The 27240-nt window shown below is 37.7% G+C and overlaps 1 protein-coding gene across 1 annotated transcript in view; it reads right to left on the bottom strand.

The window, feature by feature from the left end:
• MMP16 (matrix metallopeptidase 16) overlaps nt 1–19957 on the bottom strand; it is a 165198-nt gene extending 145241 nt beyond the window's left edge. Inside the window, exon 1 of the mRNA XM_065751879.1 lies at nt 19676–19957. Coding sequence (XP_065607951.1) covers nt 19676–19807 — 132 coding nt within the window. The 5' untranslated portion in view covers nt 19808–19957. The remainder of the gene's footprint in view (nt 1–19675) is intronic.
• Nucleotides 19958–27240: the final 7283 nt, after the last annotated feature.

The following is a 27240-nucleotide window of genomic DNA, read 5'->3' as shown; positions in this document are numbered from 1 at the left end:
ATGCATCTTGACGTCTGATCCTTGCTCTCATGGTGAAGATAGAGCACATTAATTGATGTCAGCTTCCTCATCTATATGTGTATGCTAGGCTAAGAAAAACACCCTAAAAAATCCCATTTGACAAAGTAAGAATTTATAATTTCGTCTTAAAAAGATGAAAAGTCTGTTGAAGTTTTACAAGGCTACCATAATATGTACTAGTACCAATTGAGACTTGCCTTTGATCACACAGATCAAATAACCAGACATTCCACTTACACCTTAGTAGATATGCATGCAGAAATTTGGATCAATTCTATGACACGTTAAATGACTTTACCACCAAACTGCAGATAACTCCTATGGTATGTGCTAAGTTCTATAGGAATCAACAGGGACGCTGAACTTTAACTGAATGGGATGTTTAAGCAAAGAGTGAACATGTCTAGACAGTGAAAGCAGTACAGACTGAAGACTCTAAAGAACAATAAGACTGTGGAAGAGTGACTGAAAAGTCTGTCTGGAGTGATGACTAATGTTTTCCAGTATATATATTAAAAGGTTTAAATAAATGTCCTATAAACTGCTACAGAAAGTGCACAGATCATGTTTTTACATAGCATTATTATCATCGTGAAAATATGTTTGCCAGTGTTTGTCAAGCATTTTGAACAAGGACACATTTATATGCAGAAATAATAAAATGCAGTCCTATTTAGCTGCTAGGCAACTACGAAAGAATGTAAAGCCCTTCCTCCAGACTGCCATCACAACTTCACTGCATCCTGACACCCCATGTTTCCTTCTGTGCACACGGTAATCTTGGACTCCTATATTTTTGCTCTACTACTTTAACTGTTTAACACAATGTTAGTTTGACCAGCAAAGTGAAATGCAGTAAAACAAACTTCCAAGTTTAGTAAAAGACCTCCTCTGTGTCTCTAAACCTATAGGAGCAAGGACTTGATCTATACAAATGCTTTTTATTTTTTCTTTTTAGTCTTTGGATACAAGGATTTCTTGGTCAGTTGTAGCATTGTATGACTGCTATAGGAAAACAAATGTCTGTCACTACCTAGCAGGCAGAGCAGGTAGAATCAATGATTTTTTGGGATATCTATGTTTCACTCTGCACTATGGGAAAGATAGGTCTTGCATATTACACAGGGCATCACAGAAAATTATAGTGAGATATAAGCATCTCACACACTTTAAAATAAAACACTTGGTCCTCAGCCAAAGAAAGGAGGAGCATCAGCACTGCTAATGCTAATGGAGTGACTGGTTCTCTTATGAGGAAAGGCTGAGAGACCTGGGTCTGTTCAGCCTTGAGAAAAGAAGTTTCAGAGGTGATCTGATCCACGTCTATAAATATCTAAGGAGTAGGAGGCAAAGGGATGAGGCTGGACTCTTCTCAGCAGTGTGTGGTGACAGGATGAAGGGAAATGGCCACAGCTGATGGACAGGAAGTTCTGCACAAATGTGTGTGGGAACTTCACAGTGAGGGTGATGTTCCAGACCCGCCTGGATGCCTACCTGTGCAACCTGGGCTAAGGAGCTGCTTTGGCAGGGGGTTGGACTCGATGTTCTCTAGAGGTCCCTTCCAGTCCCTACAATCCTAGTTTATATCATGCTTTCTTTTTCCACTTACGGCAAAATGCAAATGATTTGTCCCATCATGGAGATCAAACAAAGTAGATAGGTCAAAGTAGTAACATTTACAGCTTGTATTGCTGGAGATCACTCAGAATTTTGAGAGCAATTTCAACTTGAGGCAGAAATTATGTACTCATTTAACATCCCAATGAAACATAAGAACAGTGTTTCTAGTCACCTTGTATATGACTACATGGATACACACAGGTAAGTTAAATATAATTAACTGTTGCTTATTTATTTATTTATTTATTTATTTTTGTGAGTGGATTAAACTCAGGCACTGCCTTTAAAAATTGACAAGTATCTCACTCAAACAAGCTCTAAGTCCTTTCACAGATATCTAGCAATAGTTACCATGGATTACAGTGTTATTAATAGATTGCAGTGTTAATAGTGCTAGCAAGAGCTAATCCTGTGAATGAAGAATACGGAGTAAAAACAACAGGAAGATTGGTGGCAGAAGATTCCCAAACTGCAGGCATTTTCCTCTCACGCTTTAATTGAAACCTTTCTAAGACAAGTAATCCAGGTGACCACATTGACACAGATCCCATTCAGTCAGGACACAATTTCACTGCAGAAATTTGTCTATTACTAAGAATTACTAGTCATGCTTTATTTTCAGTTCTATCTCTTCTACTTAGAGTAAAAAAATAAAGTTGAAATGGGGAGAGAGAGTACCATACTTTATGTTCTAGTAACCACATCAACATGAAGAACAAGGGTATACCTTAAGAATTGCAATCCAGTAACTCTAATTTCACTTTAGGAAAGAAATTGAAAATGCTTGTTATGGCCTTACCTACAAATTTTTAAAACTGTGTGAAGCATAGATAGCCAGAGTAACTCAATCTCATAAAACAAAGATAGCATGCACATGGCAAATTTATGGTACACATTGCTGATATGATAGAAAAGTGTGCCTTGATGAACATTTGATTTATCTTGATTTGAAGCTCATTAGTGCTGTATCACACAGCAGTTTCACCTACAATGTCAGACACTAAAAGAAACTGCTCATCCAGATTTACAATTGGCTTATGAAATGAGAACACAGGGCGTCAGCTTGGGAGGAAACATTTGAATTGTACAGGAGTAATAAGCACAACAGTTATCAACAGCTTAAAATTATTGTTTACAGTGTTTATACTGAAGACAGTATTTCACAGAATACCAAAGGAGGATAATAATTTCAATGACCAAAAAAACCCCCAAAAAAACCCAAAAAAAAAACCCCACACTGTGCTTTCTTCTTTCGGGACACGGAATAGTCCGGATTACACTAAACACCATTCTTAAAAGTGTGCTTTCCCAGACTTTTTCCCAGACACAGTACTCCAGGTGAGGTCTCCCAGAGCAGAGCAGAGGGGCAGGATCACCTCCCTTGAGCTCCTGACCACATTTCTTTTGATGCAGCCCAGGACACAGATAAGAGTCCAGGATATGGTTGGCTTTCTGGGCTGTGATGGCACATTGCTGGCTCATGTCCAGCTTCCCACACATAAGCACCTACAAATTCTTTTCAGCAGGGTTGTGTTCAAATACTTTCATCCTTTAGCTTGTATTGATAGTGGAGATTATTGTGGTACAGGTACAAAACTTTGTTATTGGCTTTGTTGAACCTCATGAGGTTCTCCTGGGCCTACACATCCTTCTCTCTAGATTGGAGACATGTGGATTTGAAAGATGGACTTTTAGACAGATTAAGAACTGGTTGGCTGGTCACAGCTAAAGGGTTTCGACTATAGGCAGAGGCCAGTGACGAGTGGTGTCCCCCAAGAGTCAGCCTTTGGACTGGTGCTCTTCAACATCCTCATCAATGACATAGCTGATGGAATTGAGTGTACCCTCAGCAAGTTTGTGGATGACACCAAGCTGAGTGGTGCAGTCAATACACTGGAGGGAAAAGAAGCCATCCAAAGGGACCTGGACAGGCAGGAGAATTGGGCCCACGTGAACCTGAGGTTCAACAAGGCCAAGTGCAAGCTGCTGCACTTGGGCCAGGGCATATTTTTATCCCAGGTATTTATACAGACTGGGGAAAGAACTCCTGGAAAGCAGCCCTGCAGAGGAAGACTTCAGGGTCCCAGCGGATGAGAAGCTGGACATGAGTCAGTAGTGCATACTTGTAGCCTGCAAGGCCAACTATAACCTGGGCTGCATTAAAAAAAGGGGTGGCCAGCAGGGAGAGGGAGGTGTTTGCCCCCCTCTACTCAGCTATTGTAAGGCCCCATCTGGAGTACTGTGTCCAGGCCTGGGGATCCCAGCACAAGAAGGATGCAGAGCAGGGCCAGAGGAGAGCCACTAAGATGATCAGAGGGCTGGAGCACCTCTCCTATGAGGAAAGGTTGAGGGAACTGGGCTTGCTTAGCTTGGAGAAGAGAAGGCTCTGGGGAGACTTCATCTGGCCTTCCATTCAAGGCAAGGCTGGATGTGGCTCTGGGCAACCTGATGTAGTGGTTTGCAACCCTCCACATGGCAGGGAGCTTGAAACTAGGTGATCTTTTAGGTCCTTTTCAACCCAGGCCATTCTATGATTCTACAGCTCGAGCTTGCCTAGGTTTCTTCAGATGGCAAGGTTCCTCTAGCTCTCTCTAGTTTTCATGAGAGCCAATTCATAGGTGATGTTCAGAGTTAACAATTAATGTTTCCACTTGTGCTGACTCCATTCTCGCCTCCAATCACTTCTTCGTCAGCTTTGGCACAGGTCTGGGTAACTTGCACTCTTACTAACTGTTCTACAGACAATGAGAGGAAAAAGCATGTCCATCTCCCTTGTAATCAGCACCTTCTCTTTCAAACCTGAACTTGCATTCAACGAAAGGTTGCTCATAAGAAACCACAAATTCCAAGGAAATACATTGTAGGGCAGGCAGACAATGTGCTGACTCTCAACCTAATTTATGCAACAAGTAGCAACAAAATTATTTCAGACTTTTGAAGGCATATTTTAAAAATCATACCTAAAACATGACCAAGTCTTTTTCCAATAGACTAGTACAACTGCACTGCAGACTAATACTAAATAAAATCTTGATTAAGTCTTCAAATCTGTCAAAAATACTGTTATGCAAAATAAATAAACAATGAAACAATCAGTTTTCCAACACAGTCTCTGACGTGCATTTTCTGAGAGAAGCTGCAATAAATTGTAACAAGGACATAGATGTTCTGGACTCTTCCACTTCAGATGTCATCTGAGTAGAGTGAATCGCCAAGAGGAACAACTCAAAATCAGTTCTTGTAAGAACACTCACAGAAAAGATCAGTCATGCCTACATTAAATTTGTCTGAGACCATTTTCCAGCACACACGCACACAAAAAGAAATGACTGGCACAATAACTAACCTCTATGCTGTTAAACACAAAGCATGCCTGAATTAAAATCCCTCAGAGGACAGTCCTGAAGACTTCTCTGGTATCCATTAGCTTGCCAATAGAGTTATTCTGTCTGATACTGAATTTTATACTTTTTGAAACATGACCTGTTATTTTGAAACTTAATTCCTGCATACTCCTAATACATGAGGTTTAGTATCTTGAGTCAAGAAAATCATTGAGTGAAAGAAATGTTCCATGATATGGAAGTTACTCCAAACCTCTTCAGCTTATTATTCATTCTCGAAATCTTTAAAATAATTTAATATACTATAGATTATATTAGTCAGTTAGGTCTGCAGCAATTTAAACTAGATCAGTGTTTGTTTACAGAGAACTCTCCACAAAAACTCCAAAAAAGTTTTATTATTTTAATACGTTATACATAACCAGATCTGCTTCCAAATCTTCCAATAATGTGTTCTTTCAGAATAAATCCACACAGCATAAATTGAAGCTAGTAGTGAACTCAGGGGATAATTTCTTGTAAGGGATTTGCTTATGTACGACTGATTTTACAGCCCTCTGGGGCTGCATTTCCAATGCTCTTTTGTCTTCAACATTTGTGATTAGGGTTTTGCATCTGAGCTGAACATAATGAGTTAAATTTGTTCTACTATTTTAGAGACTCTGGGTGAACTTATCTCAAAAGCCAAATCTGACTCTATTGGTACATGCAAAGGATAATGTTCCTTCTTTGTTCTTTCAAAACAGACAGCCACATTATATGACAGGTAACAGTGTGTTTCTGTTGAGCTCTTACTTTGAAATTCAAGACTTGCTGCTTTCTACCTAAGAAATATTTTCTGAATCATTAGAAAGAGATGTGGTAGCTGATTTAAAATGCCTCCTATTATTGGTAGACATAGTTAAAATAATGCTGAACGTCCCATCTCTTGAACAAGCAGATTCCCTATTACCAGGTCTTCCAAAGGTCATCCCTTGATTTTCAACTCCTGACTCATGCATGAGTCACTAAGGGAATTCTGAAGTTTAGATTTATATTTTAAAGCAGTCACATGTTTGTCCCCTGTCTCTCCCTCCCTCAAAATCAGTATCTACTGAATATGCATCACTGGCATTTTTTCTCATGAAAATATTTTCCCAACAGTCAGCTGCTTTTTCTGTCTCCTTAAGTTTCACATTTCTCAATCAAGGCATAATAAAATAAAAACAGCAAAATGAAATAGTTAAAAAAGTATCTGATTATATGTGAAAGAAGGAGGAATTTTATTATTAATTATATTATCTAAATACTGGTATCTAAATTAACCTACTTATTTTCAGATGACTTTTAGCATGTAACTAAAAGTACAAGCCATTGCTGACACTGGTACTTTAATGTACTGCTTTAAATGAACCGTTCTTCAAGGACACCACTTTGCTACAACTCCAATTGTCTCAAATAGATGCTACAAAATAGTGAGTTAGAGAATAAAATCACAATCTTAGTTTAAAAGCAGTAAAACCTGTGCTTTCCTACTCCAGAGAGATAAATCACAGATTCCATAAAAACAAAAGTTCAGTCTCTGAAATGTTACTCAGACAGTGCTGCTGAAAACAATGAGCAGTCAAGACAAAAGTTAGGCTAATCAAAGTTAGGCTTCTTCCACGGTCAAGAATACATTGATGCACCAGGCAGTCAGCTAGTCACTTTTAGACAGTTTAATAGTGTTAGGTAAAATGTAGAATGTTGATGCTCATCACAATACCCTTTGAAAAACAGTCTTTGGCAGCAGCTAGAAGTACTTTGACCTTTTGAAGAGGCAAGTTTTAACAGTAGAAAAAATAGAAGCAAATGCTGTTTTGAAGACAATCCAAACTGAAAAGCAGTATGAGGTGAGTACTGTGACTAGAATTTTAGATAGGTTGTACCTTAAACATTTGGCATGTTTCTTGAAGACTTGGGTTTACTGACTATAATGAAAATATTCTGTTGCTTCTTCAACAACTGCAGTTCCTGTCATTGATTCAGAAAAAGAAAAAACTGTCTTGAAAATGTTCACAAAAAAGCTCAAAAATCAGAAGACAACCAAAAATAGTTCAAAAGTCATTTCATGAATTTCAAACCACTCTGGGTCACAACTGGCTGCATTGAATTAAATGTTATTGGAAAAAGACACTTTCATACATGGTGGCTGAATAGTATTAAGTGACAAAATGCAATGAAGCAGAGCAGTCAATTGATGCAATACAATACAATATTTTGTTCTAATGAGATAGTTATCGAGTTCTTAAAGTAGACAGACTAATGTGAAAGAATAAACATTATAGTTAATAGCTGTCAGTAGAGACATCAGCCTCACTGAAGAAGGAAAATTACAATTAGAGTGAGAATATAGGGCAAGGAAAGAATCCAGTCCATTACTGCTGAAGACATAAGTTAGACTACATAAGCCCATTCATTACATGCTTAGTTCCCACCTCAAGTTAATTTTCCTTCCCCCCTAGTACTCTTTCTGGAGTTCTTTCACAGTGAACACTCTTCTAGTGGCATTACCCTTCCTTCTAATGACAGGATTCAGTTCGCACATGGAAATTTTATCTCTACTTCGTTTTGTACCAACTTTAACCTTTATGTAAAGGCTGAAACAATGGATTTAAATACCAATATACATCTTAGGTATTCAGTATAAAAATTTACACCTCACTGACATGATTAAAATGCTGGGTGACTGGAAGCTCTTCAAACAGCTTGGAGTAAAATACTGGGTTCAATAAAATTAATGGCAAAATCTGATTCTGTTAAAACTGAATCTCATTAGTGCTTTCCAATCAAGACCACTTGACAGAGATATCCAATTAGGATAATAAAAAAAAAAAAAAGGAGCAGTTACAAGACGGAGAGCACTGAGAAATTATGGATGGATTCCCTTCTTTCTGTCTTTAAATTGATTCTCATTATCATTGAAACATCAGTAATGCAGGAGATCTATGAAAAGAAACAATGGAGCAAAAGCATATTAAGTATATTTATACTCTTCTATGTTAATGAAAGCTGTTCACTTCTTCCAATAGCACTACGAATTCTTTGTCCCAATGTAAAAATAAATAAATAAATAAATAAAATTTTAACTGTTTTCTTAGGTATTTTACTAAACACCATCAAACAATTTTCAGCTACATGTGTAGCTATTTTATGTCTAGAAACAAGTTTAAATCTACAAAGTACTTTGTAAAGTTAAAGTTAGAAGCCCCACTCTGGCCTTTTCTAGCTATCATGTTAAACTAATGGGCATGATGAATCTCTTTATTGTGTTAGACTTGGAACACTACAGAAGCTACAGTTGCTTAAGACTCTTCTGTCCTCAGTCACTCATAACTTTTACTAAATATCACCAAATGCATTGTTGTAACATTTTAAAGCTCAGTTTCACCTTAAGAATCATTTCTTGGACTCTTGAGAATTCTTAGGCTGAAGGCAATATTCATAAAACAGACATACAGACAAAAACTCTTACAATGAAACATAGGTTTCCTTTGTTATGATCAAAACTGAAGAAAGAATGTACGTCCACAGAATCTAAATCTTTTTGTCCAATTTAAACTGACATCACCTCCTTAGAAAGATCTTCCAGGAAGAGAAAAAATATCTTATATCTCAATGGAAAAGACATCTAAGCAATTAATCTATAAAGAACAATGACTCTATCTTTATCTGACAGCTGGGACAAAAAGTGAATTCTCCTAGCAGCCAGGAAAAATGATGGGATTATTCACAAAGGAATGAAAATACTGTTTTTTCTCTAAATGAGCCTGTCAGTGCAAAACAACAGACTAGAGCTAAATGTTACAATGGAAGATCTTCAGGAATAGATATTGCAGATATAATCACCGTTCCTTCCAAACTGCAAGCCAGAGAGTCAACAGTAGAACTATTATCTCTATAATTACATGATAGCAGAAAACTCAGTCAAATAGTACCTCAGATAGCATACTCAAGTATTTGAAATGTTGCTTTTACAAAGAAGTAAACAAGCAAATATATAAACTGGCCAACAACTCTCTTATTCTGATCCAGTCACTTTCACGGTTCTGAAGGCCTAAAGCAAATAGTGTAAACAAATCAATGAATTAACATATCCAACTAGGATGACATCCAAACTCTAATATTAACATAGAAATGCAAATTTCCATTAAATTAACCCATTAAATTGAGAAAAGTACTTGTAATCAGCTAATTATTATTTAAAGCCCAAGACTCTTATCCAGATAAATGAATAAAATGTCATTTTTTATTTTCATTTCTTATTTTTTGGAGGATTGTCTACCAGGCAATGGACATTTAGCAAGTTTACTCTTCTAAAACATATTTTCTAATTACTCTTCATAAAAATGCACAAAATTCTGTTCTCTCCCTTTAAGGACAAGTAGCTGTTTAGTGGTTTCTGTTTTTAGGAAGGAAGGACAGCCTTTAAAATCACTCAGGGTAAGGCATCAAAAAAATGTCATGAGCACTGTTTGTACAATATGCCTCTGTAGATTAGTATGCTGCACACTGATTTAAACAGGCTCAGGACTAGTCTCATTAAGGTTGAAGGCAAAACTGCCTTGATGTTACTGGAGAAATGCTGTGTTCTTTACATCCTTTAATATTTAAAATATGTGAAATCTGAGAGATAAAGAAGTGTTATCCTCATAGTATGTGACTAATGTATTTAATGATGTGTGGGGCATGAGAGCTATAAGGTACTCTACAGCAGTGGAGAAGGTACTCTGCAGTTTTGTTCTTAGCTTTGTCCAGACATACCACTGTCTAGTGTGACTTGAGAGTATCTGCATTATCAGAGAACAGCAAATATGGTCCTGCTTTTCTGGAATGTTACCTAAAGGTCAAGCAAGACAGACAACACAGTTTAAACAGCACCAGGTACTTAGGCACTTAATGAAAAGCACCCATGCAGAGAGAAGGAATTCAACTCCAAATTAAGACATCAGAATCCCAGCATCTGCCACACAGAACCCCATACATACAAGTGCCTTGACAACTTCCCCCCTCATTAAAATCTGGAATAGAATACAGTTACCAACACAGAAGAGCCTACTGCCATCCGAGATGACATAGGACACATAGCCTGGCATCTAATTGCTAACATAGAAGGAAGCTTCCATAGGTCCTGTGTTACTCCTAACTGAAGTCAACTTTGAACTACTGTTTCCAGTAGCCAAAAGAGAAGTCTACTGAAAGGAAGACTTCCAGTTTAGTCTTCCCTAATGTACATTTACCAGGGTCTTTTCAAGTTCAATTTTGAAAGTCCCATTGCTGTAGATTTTAAAACTTGACTTTACAAGATGCCAGCTAATACACAATAGTAAGCTACCCAGCACTGGCAAAGAAAAATGCTCTTTAAAAGTCTTTCTCCATCTCTAATATCAATGATTTTATGGTTCAATAATGACTGATGTCTTTCCTTGGCAGCAGGCAATGGGCTGTACAAAGACAAGATGAAGAAAATAAATGAAAAACAAACAAACAAGCAAAAAAATAAACACACACACAAACACAAAATAAGATAAGAAAGAAAGAAGCAAGGAAAAGTTTTCAGAAAAATGGAAGAAAACTTTATAAGATGAACTTGAGGTGCAGATGCCTCAAAGAAGACTCAGTTTCCAATTCTATACTTAATATGTCAACATAGCAAATTTTTAATTCCTTCATACCTCATCTTCCACTATTAGCTAATTAATAACCAGAGGTATGTGAGCAGTAAGCCTGCCTATCTGTGGTACCTAATAAACACATTAATACCAGGAACAGTGGAAGTTCAGTCTTTTATTACATTTCATGAAAACCTATATGTATTAAACAAAAAAGGTTAGATACTGTGATAGCAAGGTAACATAAATGTTTGTGAAATAATTTAATAGCCACATTTGCTTAAAAATATAACACTTTTTAATGTTGCATTTCAGAACATTTATGGTTTGATCTGAAATCCATTTTATTATTTAAATACAATTTGAACAAGACTAATTGATTTTGTATTTGGGTATCAAGAGCTTTCTTATTCAAACTTTCAATCTGAAACGGAATGTGATACATTGCATTTTTCAGTTGTCTTATCACATCTTCCATGTAATGCTACTGACTTCTATTCTCTATGATGCTCAAGTACTTATATTAGAAAACAAAAACTAAAACAAAAGCATAGAAGAATTAAAAGTGTTATTATAGACATATTTGCATTTTTTACCTTTTCTGCAGTTTTCTTTTTCTTGAACATCTTCATTACTTTATTATTACACAGATAACTAAACTGAAATATTGGATGTGTTTTTATGGTATTTCCTTCTTGTTTTGTTTGTTTGTTTTTATGAAAGCAGTAAAACTGTCTTCAGAGAAATGATGAAGAAACATTTGTGTCTCTTAAGCATCACTTCTCTTCTATTGCAAAAGACAGCAAATACTCTCCAATTACTTTAATGTAAATTTGTGGAAGCTAAGTTAAAAAGACAAGAGCTCTTGATATCAATATTGACAACCCTGCTACCAATATGAAGACTCATGATGGAACTTGACACACAAACTAGATCTCAAGCCTGCCAGTACGGTGCCTCAATCACTAGCATCATCTTATTTTTTCCTACATATTAGAAAATACATACAACACAGATAGAGGTAATAAAAGCATTTCCAAGAATGATGCACTGTACAAGTAAGGAAGGACAGGAGTGCCAGAAGCCAGCACTTCATGATTAAATAAAATTGGAAAAAAAAATACAGTTATTTATATTTATACATAGATATCTGTATGTATGTATACATATAGTTTACATACATACATACATATAGTCTACATACGTAGAGCCAACGAGAAAGAAAGTCTCACTTGCAAAGATCAAAATCTTGATGTATACTAAGCTATATAAATCTATAATTGCTAGCAATAATTATTAACTTTATTGTGCAGAAGACAGATCATTTATTTCACTGGCAATTAAATACATTGTTACTATTCTGCACAGCGTGTAAAACACTGTATATAGGCAAACACAATCTGTCAGTTGCTCTGTGAAGACAGCGGGTCAAAGCAATTTCCTAGAAGAAACATCACACAACCAAAGTCTGAAGTAAGAACAAAAAATCTGACAGGATCATCACATTCAGATCCGGATACAGTACAAGAAGGAAGCAATTTCCTCTTTGGTATGTTTCATAAAAATCTATTGTCACATTTAAAGGAAGCATGCTCCTTCCCAGTGAAAAGGATGTTTGTCCTCATGTTTTGCTATCTATTTTTTAAAGAAATTGCTCATTTTCCCTCTGCCTTTGAGCTGATAATTTTCTGGAAAAGGAAGCCTCCCCCTCACCAACCTGTATTTCACACTTGTAAGTGGAGATTTGTCAGCAAACAACAATTGGGATCAATGAAATAAAAGGATTGTGTCTCTGCAGGATCATGTGGAAAAATACAATAAAAAAGATCCTGAGTTTAGCATTTCTTTCTAAATGATCTATACAACCACAGAAACAGTTCAATCATTTCTCTAATGTAAAAACACAAAACATCACCTCCATGTACTAGACATGTTATGTGAACAGGTAAAGCTGATGAAAATCCATACCGATTTGACTTACAGCAGTTATTTTGTTCCCCATACACACAGCCTGGTATGAACAGTATTGGTGAGTCAGTACAATTTGAGGCTCAAAGTGGGGGGTACCAGTCCCAGAGGGAGAAGCAAAGCCACTTGTAAACCATGAAGTCGCAACAGAGAGACAAATCACCTTCTACCCTAGCCCTAAAGTGACAGATATTCTCTTAAGACGCAGCCACAGGGAAATTGTCCCAGTCTTGCTCTCAGCGTACAGAGACATCTCTGAATAAACTACAGCACAACTGCTCCACTCTGCAGAGCAAGGGTCAATCAAAATATGATCAATAAAGAACTAATAAAAAAGGCAAAATATTAGTCATCTAGAGTCACAAAACAACCGTCAAATCATATGCTTTATGAAAATGTTTTCGCACAGTGTAATAAAGACTGCTGTTTTCTTCAGAGAGAAAGCTGGAAGTGACTTTAATGTTCTGTAGAACTGTTGGGGCTTGTTGCTTCAGCACTTCCCTATCACAACAAATTTTAATCCCTGATTTTTCAACCCGTTTTCAAATGCTAGGTTGAATCTTCAGCACTTGCGTTTCGATTGCCTAATGCTATGCATTTAGAATCAACAGGAGATAAGTTCCCTCATACCCTGAAGTCTAGATCTTGAAATTAATAGGAGATTTTAAGCATGACAAAAACATGTGTCCAAGCCCATAAGTCAATTATGTGCTGTAATACCTCAAAAGGTATGCTAGAACTATTATAATCACAGCTGAAGTGCAGATAACTCCTCAGCTGGTATAAAACAGCTGTTAATATATAAACATTATACCAGCTGTTTCAGACAATAAGTAAAACTACAGAATTACTATTTTTTTATTTCTGTAATTTCTGGCAATTTTAATCCATCATAGAAATAAGTTGTTACCCCTTAATTGCTCTTACTGTACAACAAAGATGCTTATAATGAATGATGATAAGCAGGAACATGAATGAATAGTTGCCAGGCAACCAATAAATAAAGGTTCCAAATAGCGTGACCTCTCTTTAAAAGATAAAGCTCTAATCATAATTATTTTTCAAATCTCTTTCTGTGCCAAGTAAAATCATGTTTGCAGCACTAATCCTGGTCCTCCTCATACAAAATAAAACTAAATCTGTCATTTGACATATCACAGTTAACAAATTAAACAGATTCAACCTGCTTCTTCAGATTATGGTCAACAGTATGGTTTGAGGACAGCAAACAGGGTAGACAACAAACTGAAATCTGAAACAGGACAAAGCCCCAAACAATTTAATGAGGGTAATTTAAAAACTTACAATGATGCTTTACGGACCTTCAAAAATATCTACATTAAGTTCTTTAGGTTTTAGTTCCAAAGTCATGAAGGAAAGCAGAAAGATGTGACAGCCTTTAAAATACTGAGACCAAATGCAGTTTGGATTCTTTTTAAATCTACATAATACTACATTCTCTCTTTACAAACTCTTACAATTCATGCTTGCTGAGTACATAAGGAAAGGTGCCTAGAGCAAGCACTGACCTTTCAGATGGATTCAAATAAAACTGACAAAGAACAGCATAAATCTTAAATCAGTTAAAGAAGATGGTGTAGCCACTCTGAAGAAGCAATGAATGGGTAGGCAGATTTATATTGTTCCACTGCAGGACGTCTTCTAAGTAATAAAAGAGCAAAATGCTTTTCAGTGGGCTAATGAAGTTTGTCCTTACTTTAATATGATCTCATGTCAGAAAACATTAGGAATACACGTTTTGGCAGGCATTTTTCTCCATATAAGGCAATTACATAAATCTTTTTGCTTATCTGTTTTCTTTCTTTTTCCTTAGTAGAATGGTGAACCACTAATGCCTGTGAATGCTCAAACACTAAGCAATGAAAGATTTGCAATAGGAAGATAAGAGTAACGAGTTATAAAAAAATCAGCCTTGCATCTAAGGTATAACATACTAGGCCAATGGTGAATTCTTTGGAATGGGGACCATTTTTTCAATCTGTATTTGAAGAAAACACAGGCAAAAGAACCTGTAAGGATCCCTGTAACCTTTTAAATGCAAAATATTTCTATACTTCATAATAGAAAATTATATTTTTGGAAAAAAAAATGTTTTAAAGAATGCATTCTGTTAATTATTAGTCTCCACATATATTTCTGAATATCAAATGAGAGTCTGCTTATCACAGAGTAGCTATATGCCTTTTGTGGTAGAAAAGCATTCTGTTGTGAGTCAGGAACAAAACTTATTTTCACAAAAAGACAATTCATTTAGTAGATATTCAATGGCAAGACTCAGAACTTAACTGAGAATCATGCATGTTGTTTGCATCTAAAAAGAATGCAAAGGACCCTTTTTAGGACACATGACACTATTTAAATCAAAAACACCTTAATTGCTTCTCGATATTAATTCTTGAGCTTGCATTTTAACAAGTTACAAAAATACAGTGTTGTGTTTGCAAACCTGTAAACCAAGGCCACTAGCTGACAAGTGTGTAAAGGTGATATATGAAGAGTTTCTCCCTCCCAAATGTTTATTTCTTTTCAATTCCAGCTGAAGAACTGCACTGTTCCCAAGCTTAAAAGACCAGAGCTTATGGAAGAAAAGGTCATGCATTACCACTCAACAGGAGCTGGATGCTAACTGCAAAGTTTATTAATAATGAAAACATTGAGGTTCTCAGCTACTTATTGCCATGGAGAAAATTGGTGTTTTCCTGAAGTTTTGACTCTACTGTATTTTGTTTCGCAATATAAAATTTATTTGTCACAGCTCTGAAAATGGGAGGAAGTAAAAGAGTTTATTGCTTTAAATAATTGTTTACACTAAAATAAGACTCATTTTAAGATCCATAGGGGAGATCTTAAAAATAGGTCTATATATTTTGCATTAGAAGCAAAACCATTATTAAACTGTCTGCCTAAAAAGAGAGATGATGAAGCATGCTTTGTAGTATTTACGAAATCACAGATAAAGTGAATGAAATTTGTTCTGATTCTAAAAATGCTTCTTTACTCAACAGGCTTTATGCACACACCCAGCTGATACAGTTGCTCTCAGGAATAAAAATACCCAGTATTATAATCCAATATGATTTTATTCTAGATTCAAAATGACTTCTGAGAAATTATTGTTTCAGTAACCATTTTTCCCTTTATTAATGGTAAAATTGCTTTCTAACTTTTATGTCAAATATTTAATAGTATTAAATATACACATACTTGAAATTTAAATATATGCATAAACTAATGGATTATATCAGAAGATGAACACATAGGTTTATACCAGTTCAAACAATAGAACAATGTTGGCTTCAGGAAAACATAAAAATATCTATACAATGGAAAATCATATGTTGTCATGCCCAGTAATACACAAAGGCATTATCATGAAACAGCATGAGTTATTAATACCATAGTGAGAAACTCAGAGAGGGAAAAAGAATCCTTGGTTGGCTCAGAATATCACCATCTATCTGATTACAGGAACAAAACATCTTGTGTTCGCTTGCTTCAATTTTATGATTTCAATGTTTGTTTTAATAACCATTATTCCATTGACTATTTCATTAATGGACACTTTCTCCCGTTAGCGTAAGAAAATAGTTGAATGTAGTAAAAAAAAAATTACATCCATAGACATATTTTTCCATTACTGGAATTACTTAATGATGTTATGGTTTTGGAGCAATAGTTCAGCACTGAGGATAGGAAGCTAAGAACATGCTCCTTACTTTTTTATCATAACATCAAAATGCTAGTGGTAAACAGTGGACTTTGAAAATTAATGCAAAATCCTTCAACAAATAACAGTATGCAAATTTTAATCTTCATCATGATCACTTGAGCTACCCGTTTACAATCACCACTCATTCAGCTTTACCACAGTCTCTCACTTGTAGGTGTGTCCCTCCCAAGTGCTGTACTCCATGGCCCAAACCCTACTCAGCCATGTGTATCTTATACATGAATACTGCATACACGAATGCATTTCAGAATTGACAACACAGCTATCAGTGAAATCTTGAGAACTTCATCCATGTAGATGTTTGGTTAAAAGATTTTACAGAGAGACAATAACATTACAAAGAAAGAATAGCAATGTTCACACAAGTTTTTAAACTTAAGCTTTGAGCTTTTAAAAGAAAAGACATTTTTATGTAATATCTTTGAGCTACAGCAGTATCTCCTAAGAATTACTCTGGCTCATAGCCCAACAAACCTGCACTGAAACAAATAAAAACTCAAAACTGCTACACAAACGTTTCTTCTCAATCAGGAATATGGATTAGCAGCAACAGAATAGTAAGGGGAAATAAAGGACTCTGCATTTTATACTGTTCAACAGCTATTATCTGTACTGCATTTAGAAACAGGGAATAACAATAATAATAAAATCCCCTTTCCAACCATTCTAAGTATTTGTTCAGTGACAGTTAATTCATCTAAATACACAACACTTCTTTCATGAAGTCTACTTTGTGTGTTTATTCTTGTTGCCATAATAAATGTTTGTCATACATTTACAATTACTCTCAAATAGTATTGTATGTGTGCTGACAGAAAGCACTGTATAGTATAATACATACAATGCTACTGCCAACACTTTTGCCTCAAATTTCCTATGGGGAAAGGAAGTAGTAGTTTTGCTGCTCAACCAAAGGAAGTTGCATTTTCAGTGCTATCCAAACAGTGTAATTGTTGTTCTGGGGCAAATCTCAAGTCTGTCTAGACAGGGTTATGTCACAGAGAGTGGTCAAAAATGATGGCCTAGGGAAGAGTCCCACATTAGGATAACATTTGAATACTACAGTTAATTCCCCACAATCAGAACAATCTTTTCGTTACCACCAATCTGTGGATTAAAGACAATAATAAGAGAAGAAATCAGGAGAGCTGGCATCTGAAGAAATAGGAGCAAGAGGCATACTTCAAATGGAAGAAATATATGCTCTCATTATACCGACTACTTCATTCCACTCAGCAATATTTCTCGGTCTTGGTATTGTCTTTCACCCTCAGAATGTGCTGTTTGCCATATGGAAGAGGTGGCAAAAATGAAACCATTCCCCCTTCTTCCCTCACAAAACCTCCCTCTGACTGGAGTTGGCCTCCTGTTCCAATTCACTTGACTAAACCAATCTTTTTCTCCTCCCACACTAGCTCCATCTGCTGCCCGTCTCTCCAGCAGAGCCAGATGCCAGCAAAGCAGACTACTGTGGGAGGAGAAAGTTCTGTTGCTGGAATTTCTTCCCTATACCCTGCAGGGGGCCAGCCTGTGTAGCCTAGGGAAGCTACAGGGAGCGACTTCCTCTCTTCCACGCGGCTTCCCTCTGCTCATCAGTAAAGAAGGCAGCTGAGGACAGGAGCAAGAGGATAAAACTTTACCACTCTCTCTGAAATTTGCAACTTCTGCATCTATGTCATAACTGTCTTCCAACTGGACTTCAGATTCAACCCAGCACAATACACATATAAGAAGACACACATCCTGCCCTAAAGAGCTTACATTGAATCAGAAGCAGAGATGTGCATTTATTTGTGATAAGGAATGAGAAAGAGTGACTAGAGTGTAAATGGCAGACTATAAAAAGGGCAGGATTTACAATCAGGACAGATCTTAATGATGGAGTAAAATGACTATACTTTGTGGAGACAAGCTGAGATTATATGTCGTTAAGCAGAACGGAGTATTGTCTCTGACATGGGAAAATACCAGCAAAGGGAAAAGTTGGAAAGAAAGCAGAGAAGGAATGAAAAAGTGATTTTTTGTTATGTTTGAGGTGATCCTATATGAGTCAGAGGAAGAGGTAAGGACTTTAGACTACAAGGGACGGAGAAGCATCTGCAGAAGCAGTCTTGCCACAGTAGCAAGAATGAGTATCACTGGGCGAGAAAAGAGCTCAACATAAAGCAAGTCAGTGTATATATGTGTGAAACAGAAAAAAAGGCTTCATTCCTATGAGAGAAAGCATTGTGAAAACATCAGACGAGAGAGATGAGAAACAGGAATGGGTAAGGGTGTTGTACGTGCACAGCAGAAAGTTTGGAGTGGGATTGGCAGGACATAAGTGATAAAAGGAAAACAGATCTAAAAGAAAAGTGATAAAATGCGTGTCAAGTTGAAAAAGCACATGTAAAGAAACACATAATGAGAAAGATGAAATATAATAGCTGGGGAAAGAGAAACACATCACGCTGAGAAAGATGAAGAAGGGCTGACAACAGAATGTGTGACAGAAAGGAAATAAGGGGAAAATAAGGGGAAAGAAGGGGAAAGAAGACATGCTAATAAGATAAAGTCAGCCAAAGATCATTACTTAAGTTAAATTATGTACAAAACACCAAACTGGAAAACTGGGACTGTACAGAAAAGTGACTGGAAATGGATGTTCACTGAATTGTGTCTGTGAACTCTTTGGGTCTGCCCCATTTATATTCCCTATGTTCTAATCTGTTTTTTCACTTAGAAAACAATGTTATTTCCTGGTCCTTCACACCCGCTAACTTTTGTGTTATAGTTGCACCTCTATGCCATTTGTTTCACCGTTTCTAGTGGCAACTCTTTGTGTTAGATTTAAACGGGTAATGCTCTTATTTTTTCGAATACTTGACCACAAAGAAACGTGCCCAAAATTTCAAGTTTCTTTCCTCCCGTCCCCATAACACTCTCTTCCATTCATTCTTCTTGCAAAAAAAAAAAAAAAGAGAGAAAGAGAAAAAAAAAAAAGAAAGAAAGAAAGAAGGGTGGGGAAAACTCAGCTATACAGCAGTATCGTCCGTCCCTGAGACTTCCCCGAGCTGCTACCCAGTTCCTCCCAGCAGTGCCCAGACTGAAGCTTCTCGTCTCCCACGGGAGAGGGCAGGGGAGGCAGGGCAGGGCAGGGAGGGTTCTCCCTCCGAAACGCATCCTCGGGCGGAGAGGGATCGCGCTGCTGGCTGCGAGAAGGGAAGCCTGCACGGCCGTGTGCCCTGCATGCTGGCTGACATGGCTGGCAGGTTTATTTCGTTTCGGGGATACGGAAAAAGGATGGGGGAATGGGAGAGGAGGAAGCGCACGCTCGCACACACGCACCCGGCTGCTCTTACCTCCACATTGAAATACTGCTCCGCTTTGCACACTGTAGCACATAAAATCCAAAGGCAGGTTTGCAAGAAAAACACTCTGGATTGAGACACGAAATCCAACCGGCTTCCAGTGCTGAGTGCGAGTACGATCATAGTGAACTGTGCTTCAGTGGATGGAAGGTCTCTCTCTCTTCTCCTTAAACAGACACACAAACAAACCAGCACCCTCCCGTGTCGGTGAGGAGCCCGTAGCGCAGGTTCACCCACAACAGGGGAGGAGGAGGAGGAGGAAGAGGAGGAGGACCAGACACTTCCCAGATCGGGCGGCGACAGAGGGCTCAGCTCTCGCTCATCCTCACCGCCAGTCCCGTCAGGAGGGAATGTGGCGTCCGAGTGCACCGCAGCTCCTACACAGCTCCTCTGCCCAGCAGCAGCAACCGCCTCCCGTGCCCTCTCTCCTCCTCCTCCTCCTCCTCCTCCTCCTCCTCCTCCTCCTCCTCCTCTTCAGCCTCCTCCCCCTCCTCTTCCTCCTCCCACTGTGCCTCCCAGCCAGTCGCTGGCTCGGCTCGGCTCGGCTCGGCTCGGCTCGGCTCGGCTCGGCTCGGCTCGGCTCGGCTCGGCTCGGCTCGGCTCGGCTCGGCTCGGCTCGGCTCGGCTCGGCTCGGCTCGGCTCGGCTCGGCTCGGCTCGGCTCGGCTCGGCTCGCCCCTCTCCGCTCCCCTCCTCTCCACAACGCTCAGCCGCCATCTCCGTGGCCCCGCCCCACCGGCCTCCTGGCAGGCGCCTTAAAGGCAGTGGGTCCGCCAGGCGGCCCTGCTCGCTGTCTCGATCTCATTGCTGCTGGCTGCCCGGGAGGAGCGCTCCTTTCTTCCTCACGGAACGCACCGAAGCAGCCGCACGAACGGCTTCCGGGCACCCCTTAGCCCACCCGGCGCCTCCCAGTCCCTTAAAAGCAAGGCAGTTATCTTTGGAGAAGTAGTGTTCTGCCTAGCCAAAAGTAGTGAGATTCAAGTGAAATTTCTTAAGTGGTATACATTTATTTATTTTTTTTTTACACGTTAAGTGCTTGATCGTGGCTTAGTTTCAAAGGGACCTTGAAGACCATCCAGCTCCAACCCTGTGCCGTGGACAGAGATGCCACTCACCAGATCAGGCTGCCCAGGGCCCCGTCTAACCTGGCCTTACCTTCCTCTGGGGATGAGACATCCATAACATCTCTAAGCATCCTATTCCTGTGCCTCACCACCCTCTGAGTAAAAAATTTCTTCCTAAAACCCAACTTAAATTTCCCCTTTTTACTTTAAAGCAGGATCCCCTCGCCCTGTTGCTATTAGACCACTTAAAAAGTTCATCCCCCTTAAGCTCCCTTCCAAGTACTGGGAAGGCCTCCCCAGAGCTCTCTCCAGGCTGAACAAGCTCAACTCTGACAACCTTTCTACACAGGAGAGGTCTGGTCATCTTTGTGGCCTTCCTCTGGACTTGCTCTGACAACTTTGCATCCTTGTACCAGAGGGCCTAGACCTGCCCACAGTACTCCAGAGTGGGCCCTCCCCATGCTGAACACCTCTCTTTTGATGCAGCCCAGGGTATAGTTGGCTTTCTGGGCTGCTACTGCTCACTGCTGGCTCACTTCCAGCTTTTTGTCCACCAGATCCTGATTTGAAAGATGTTTTCTGTTCTTCAAATTGTCAGTGGAGTGTGTGATGAAATCATGAAACAGAAAACTGGAAGTGACCTAGAAGGATCTCTTCACTCTTAGTGGCCAGAATCAGAAGTTGAAATGATCATTACAAATGTCTTGAACCCATCAGGAAAAAACTTAATACAAATATGGACAAATGCAAATTATGTTTGGGAAGAAAAATCTAAGAGTATGATACTGGTAAAACTACATGACATCAGAAAAGAATCTGAAGGATGTAATGGACTGTAAATATGAGTCAGCAACATGCTACAATCGAAGGAAAAAAAAAAAGACAGTACAACCTTATTATTAAGTGCCTTGAACAGATGGATGATTTTTCTGCTAGGGATTAGTGAAACCAGCTGTGTTTGGTCTCAAACTAGAGAGAGGCCAGAGGAAAACAATATTTAGAAAGTAAGACTTGGAAAATTTGAAATAACTCCATTTCTTTAGTCTGAGAAAACTTAGGATGAAGAGTCTATTTCTATGGAAATAGTGCTGTGAGACGGACAAAAATTTTAATTATTTCTGCGTTTAGGATGAAGGAAAAAAATGAAGCAACTAAATTGTCCCAGAAGTTCAAATTCAATGTTTGATAAAACTTTCTAAAATATGTACGGAGCAGCATTTGGAACTGGAGACCAAGTGATGTGAATGTGAAATATTTTTAATTCTGAGGTTTGATAAGCAATAATATTATACCTGTATCCTCTCTTCTCAGTGTAGTGGATTTGTAGCAGATTGAATTATGTGATCTTGTAAACTTTTTCTTTTGTTACAGTATACCAGTATTATTTTTTCTTTTACTACTCTAATAATTGCTTATTACTCAGGTATCACTGTACGAATTATTAAGTGATGATTATTTACTCAATGGATTTGGTTGAAAAGAGATGCCTATATTGTCCATTTTGTTTTCCCTCCTCTCCTAAGGGACCTTCTTGTTCACACTTTCAGCAAGTGCTGGCTCTATATTTGCTGCTGTATTTTGTAGGGTCTGTTGTTAGCCTAATACGAAGAACTGCAACCTGAAATAGAAATAGATATGTTCCTGTAACTGGAATTTCCTTCATCTTCCCTGCCAGTACTGCTGGCTATTTGTCGTGAAAAGCATGAAATTTGACTTGAATTTGGCTACCTCCTTCCTTTACACTGTATCCATTAGAAGAAGAAAGAAAAAATGGTATGAATAGAACAGTGGAGAACAAAACCACACAAGTATTTGTATGTGTGAGAGAAAGACAGAGGGACCACACAGGTGAAGAAAGAGATTGGCAGGGAACAAGAGCAGCAACGTGTGGATTTGAGTGCCACGGAAAGAGATGAGGTGTATGAAGGACAAAGAATATCTTCGAAGTGAAAAATATCATTCTGGAATACTTATGTGAGGGAAGAAACAGCAGCAGTGACAGGAAAGAGCCTTGAATATTTATGAGAAATCTGTGGGCAGGAATATACAGGAGTAGTATCTGAGCCTCTCAATCGTTCAAGAAGGTAGAGAGAGATAAAAGAATTTTAAAACTCCATACAGAGAGCTTGTTTATAGATATCTGTATATGGGAGAATGTGAAAAAATGAAGGCAGAGAAGAGCAACAAAGATGAAAGAAAAAAAGAAAGGAGAAAAATGCAATTGTAAAGAAATTTTAGCTATTTGTTGAAATATTGAATGATTCAAGTCCTGTACATGTGTTTTGCAGATTAGTATCTTTATGCAATTTTTTTGCAATACGATTTTTATGCAATACGATTTTTATGCAATACGATTTTTTTTCTGTTCTTGTCTGTATCTGTTACCAGCTGTAACCAACTGGTGTGCAAGTTTATATGGAAGCAGAACTGAAAAACTGATCTTTCCATTTAGTCCTATGACTTTTAGTCATTTTGAAAGATGAGAAAAGATCTTTTTCCTCTGCTCCCAAACAGCTCATTTATTAGGTCAGTTTCTTTGACTCTGTACCTTTTATGGATGACCGCAGTCACAGCTTCAGAATGGATAGAGTGATTACTAGAAGCAGGTATATGTATATTAATCAGTCTTGTATCCAGCCCTCAACACAGGGCAAAAATCTGCTTTTTTTTATATGCGATTCTGGAGAGAAATTCACATGAAAAATTAAAAAAAAAAAAAATCAAATAGCACATGTGGTCCTTTCTGCATTTTGTGGTGCTTAGCTACTGTAGTACTATTTGTAAATGTTTAAAATAATAATTTAATTGCAGCATATAATGAACTGCAACATCTGAGGGTAGACATCACTCATCTTGTATATCTATGAACTGCTATGTTTAGGACTAGATCAGAAAAGATTTTCTTAACACCTGGCCTTTTTTATATAGAATGAGCTTTTCTTAGAGAGATATTGACTATTTGAAAGATCCCACAGCATGTGAAGGCAACAAGTTTATTGCATGTAGTATGTATTGCGACAAGGACCATGATCACATTGTCTTGTGTTCAGATTGCTATGGTTCTTTATCTTTCGTTGTAGGCATAAACCTGTGTAGTCAGCAAGTAGAGCTGTCTTATATACCCAGTGCACTTTGTTGTGACTTACATCTCCACCCATGGCTTTTATGAAGAATCTGAGCAAAGACAAGAGACAAAAATATTGTGAAACTTCACACATAATTGTTAGATAATCACAAGGAATATTCCTAAAATCATAAAATTCAGTAATAATTCAGGATATTTGGTCTGCAATTTTCTTCAAAATGCTAGTGAAGTCAGAGAGGAAGGAAGACTGAAAGTAGAAAAATAGTATTGCCTTAAGTTGGATTTTTAATTCTAATAGGATCATAATGTCATGGAATAATTTAGGTTTAAGAGGGCCTCTAAGTAGTATAAGGTACAACTGTCTGCACAGAGTCTACTCAGATGAGGCTCTTCTGGTGCTTGTCCAGGGGGTTACAAAGCGAGTTAATCTAAGTATCATAACCTAGTCTGCAACATGATTTCGCTGTGTCAGGGAGCTATTTTAAGTGTAAAATCTCTTTTGTGAGGCATTTGTCAGGCCTTCGGTTATTTTGTTCTGTGTGGTGACATCAATTTCAGAAACTAAAGCAATATCTCCTTATCTCTTGGAAGTAGAAGAGAGCACCAAGAGAAATAGGTATAGAACATACAATTCAGCAGCTGAAGACTGAGAGAAGTACATTTTTAAGACAAAGAAGATAGTGCTAAAGAAAAATGGCTCTTCTAAGAAAAACATCGTGAACTACACAATAACAATAAAAGTAAGCTCTTTTTCAATAATAAAATCTTCATGAAAGCATTTTTAGTGACATGAGTTAGTGTGGGGTTAGTGGACAATGTATCTTAAAACGGCACTGAAGCAGCCAGCTCCTTACTTATTTTATGTAAGTATTCATATCAAACTTTATTTTCTCTACTTTATAACAACTTTGATGAAGTTGTTTTCCCTTGTACATGCAAGGGAATGCATTCTCTCCATGCTTTCTGATTTTTGGCTCAGTCTCCAGGGCTAGAAGGGCCTGCTTAAGCATCAAGTCTGTCAGCAATTTCCCAACATGTATACTTCATCCTAAAAGGCTGATGAGTGGTCCAGATACCTTTTCGTCTCTTCTGGTGATTGCTCAGCAAGTTTACAGTAATGTCAGGATGTCAGTCTGGTGATTGTTGTGAGATCTGAACAATTTATGTTGAGTATTATCTATTTCATTTTACAAGGGGTCCTGAATAGAATACTGATACTTTTAAAAGATAAGAAAGGAACATGATAAACACAACACAAATAAATGCAGAGTAGCAACAGGTGAATCAGATAAAATAGAGATAACTATAGCATAGAGTTCTGAGAAGTTACACTGCTTTAGCCAATGGCTTGTGTGGACTTCTGGAATTTCTGAAGAGTTTGTTCAAAAATAAACTAACAGATGTCTTTCATAAATACTATGTTTCAGGTATATCTAAAGGTCTAGTTACTAGTGACTTCTGTGACTTAAACACAAGGACCTACATAGGTACGTATGAAATTGGACCTTAAAAGAAAAATTTTCCCATGTTTTTTATTGCTGTAACCTGGCTGGAAATTCAACAGCAGCCTGGGTTAAAATAGACACATACAATCCCTTAAAGGTCATTTTAGTCTATAGGATTACTATGTGACATTTTGGATCAAGAAGAGCTGTTTATAGAAAAAGATTGCACTCTGCTTGTAAATAGAAAAGAGTATTTATGATAGAAAGTGTGTTTTTAAAGAGCTCACTTGTAAACACAGGAGACCAGCCTGCAAGAAACGGGAGGCTTCACCCAAGGTTAAACTTACTTACTACACCATTATTCAATATCTGCCATCCAAAGTGACGGATACCTGTCAGATACAGACATTCAAATGAGTTTGGGAAAAGTCACACAGATGATTCAGTTTCCACTTGTCTATATTCCCCCAGTTACAACATGATTTCCTCCCCATTTTGTTGCCAACCATGTTAGGTTTATCTTAGCATCCTTTTTCTATAGCTGGTGAATTTTTCCTCACTTGGGAAACAGTGGTCAGATCAAAGAAGTCTATAAAATAATGCATATTCTCTTGAGACTAGTATTAATGTCCTGTTTACAATTCAACTTTTCAGCTTGAGTGCTGATGGACTAATAAACAACAACTAACAATTATATAAATGCTGCTTTTAAAGAGTTGAAATGTTGAGGCATAGGTGTGTTTTTACAAGCCCACTACACCCAAAGTGAAAGAGCAGGAAAGGCAAAGGGACGGTAAGAGTAGGAAAATTAATTCTTTAGAGTGGAAGGGCAGACATAGTATATGAAAATGCATTACACACTTATGGGATCTAAATCCTCCATACGTATGGTTTTGTTTATCAAATTAGGGAATATAAATTTGTACGTGACTTAGTTTTCTTTTGCCCAAACTCCTCTGATTAAACATTGTTCAATTCCTCATTTTTTAACACAGTGTACTTCCCAATGTTAACAGTTTCCTTCTATGCTTGTAGTTGGTTTATAATTTATATTTGTCCTGGAAGGAGAGGATAGGGAATTATTTTAAAGCAATTAAGTGTAAACTGAATTTTGTCCTGTTAACATTTTTCATCAGTCAATATCCATGGCTTTGCCTGTTCTTTGCTTTTCACATGTCAGTCATGTCTTTAGATTCCTCTTACAAAGAGAATTTGAAAAATTGCATAAAATATGATATTATTAGGGTGAAGATGCAGGTGTAGATGTGGTTACCAGGGAGAAGAGTAGAAATCAGATTCTTCAAATCCGATGTCCTCCTGCTGCAGTATTATTGCAGCATTTTCAAAAAGAAGGTGCAGTTCAAACATGTCTGAATATATGATTGAAATATATATTTGTGTAGAATTGAGCTCAAAAAATAGATTTAAATTCATTATCTTTCCAGTTTTATGTCAAGGCAAGATTATGATAAGGGAAAAAAAAGGAGAGATAAAGTGCAGAAACACAGTTGAAGGTTACTAGCCTTGAAAAGTCTGCTTATATGTGGCTACTGGTAAAGGTGAAATTGGCAGCAGTTACATATATTGTGGTCTTTTATAGAGATCCATTGATTCTGTTTGATGTGGCCTGCAATATTTCTAATTCAGGGGCAGGAAAGTCACAAGAAAACTACTGAAGATTTCTGTAATATCACCTCTCTCCAGTTTTGCTCTTTACCATGTGTGATCCCAAACACAACCCTAGAACTTGTAATGCTTTATACTGCCTTGAAGAAATCCACTAGATTTACATATTTTAATTTATATTTCTTTTAATCTTAGTCCAAGACATAAAGGTTTTTTTTAATCTTTCCACTGTCTTCCTTCTGGGATGTTTCTGGTCTTCTCAATTTTATTTTCTGCTAACTTCTGTATTGCAAGACACCTCATAAAAGTACAAGTGCTGGCTGTACAGTATTTCCAT

This window comes from Cyrtonyx montezumae, unplaced genomic scaffold, assembly GCF_038088225.1.
Source record: "Cyrtonyx montezumae isolate F1298 unplaced genomic scaffold, pur_monq_1.0 scaffold_8, whole genome shotgun sequence".
NCBI lineage: Eukaryota > Metazoa > Chordata > Aves > Galliformes > Odontophoridae > Cyrtonyx > Cyrtonyx montezumae.
Note: the sequence above shows the minus strand (reverse complement) of the source record. Positions and strands in the feature narration are given on the sequence as shown.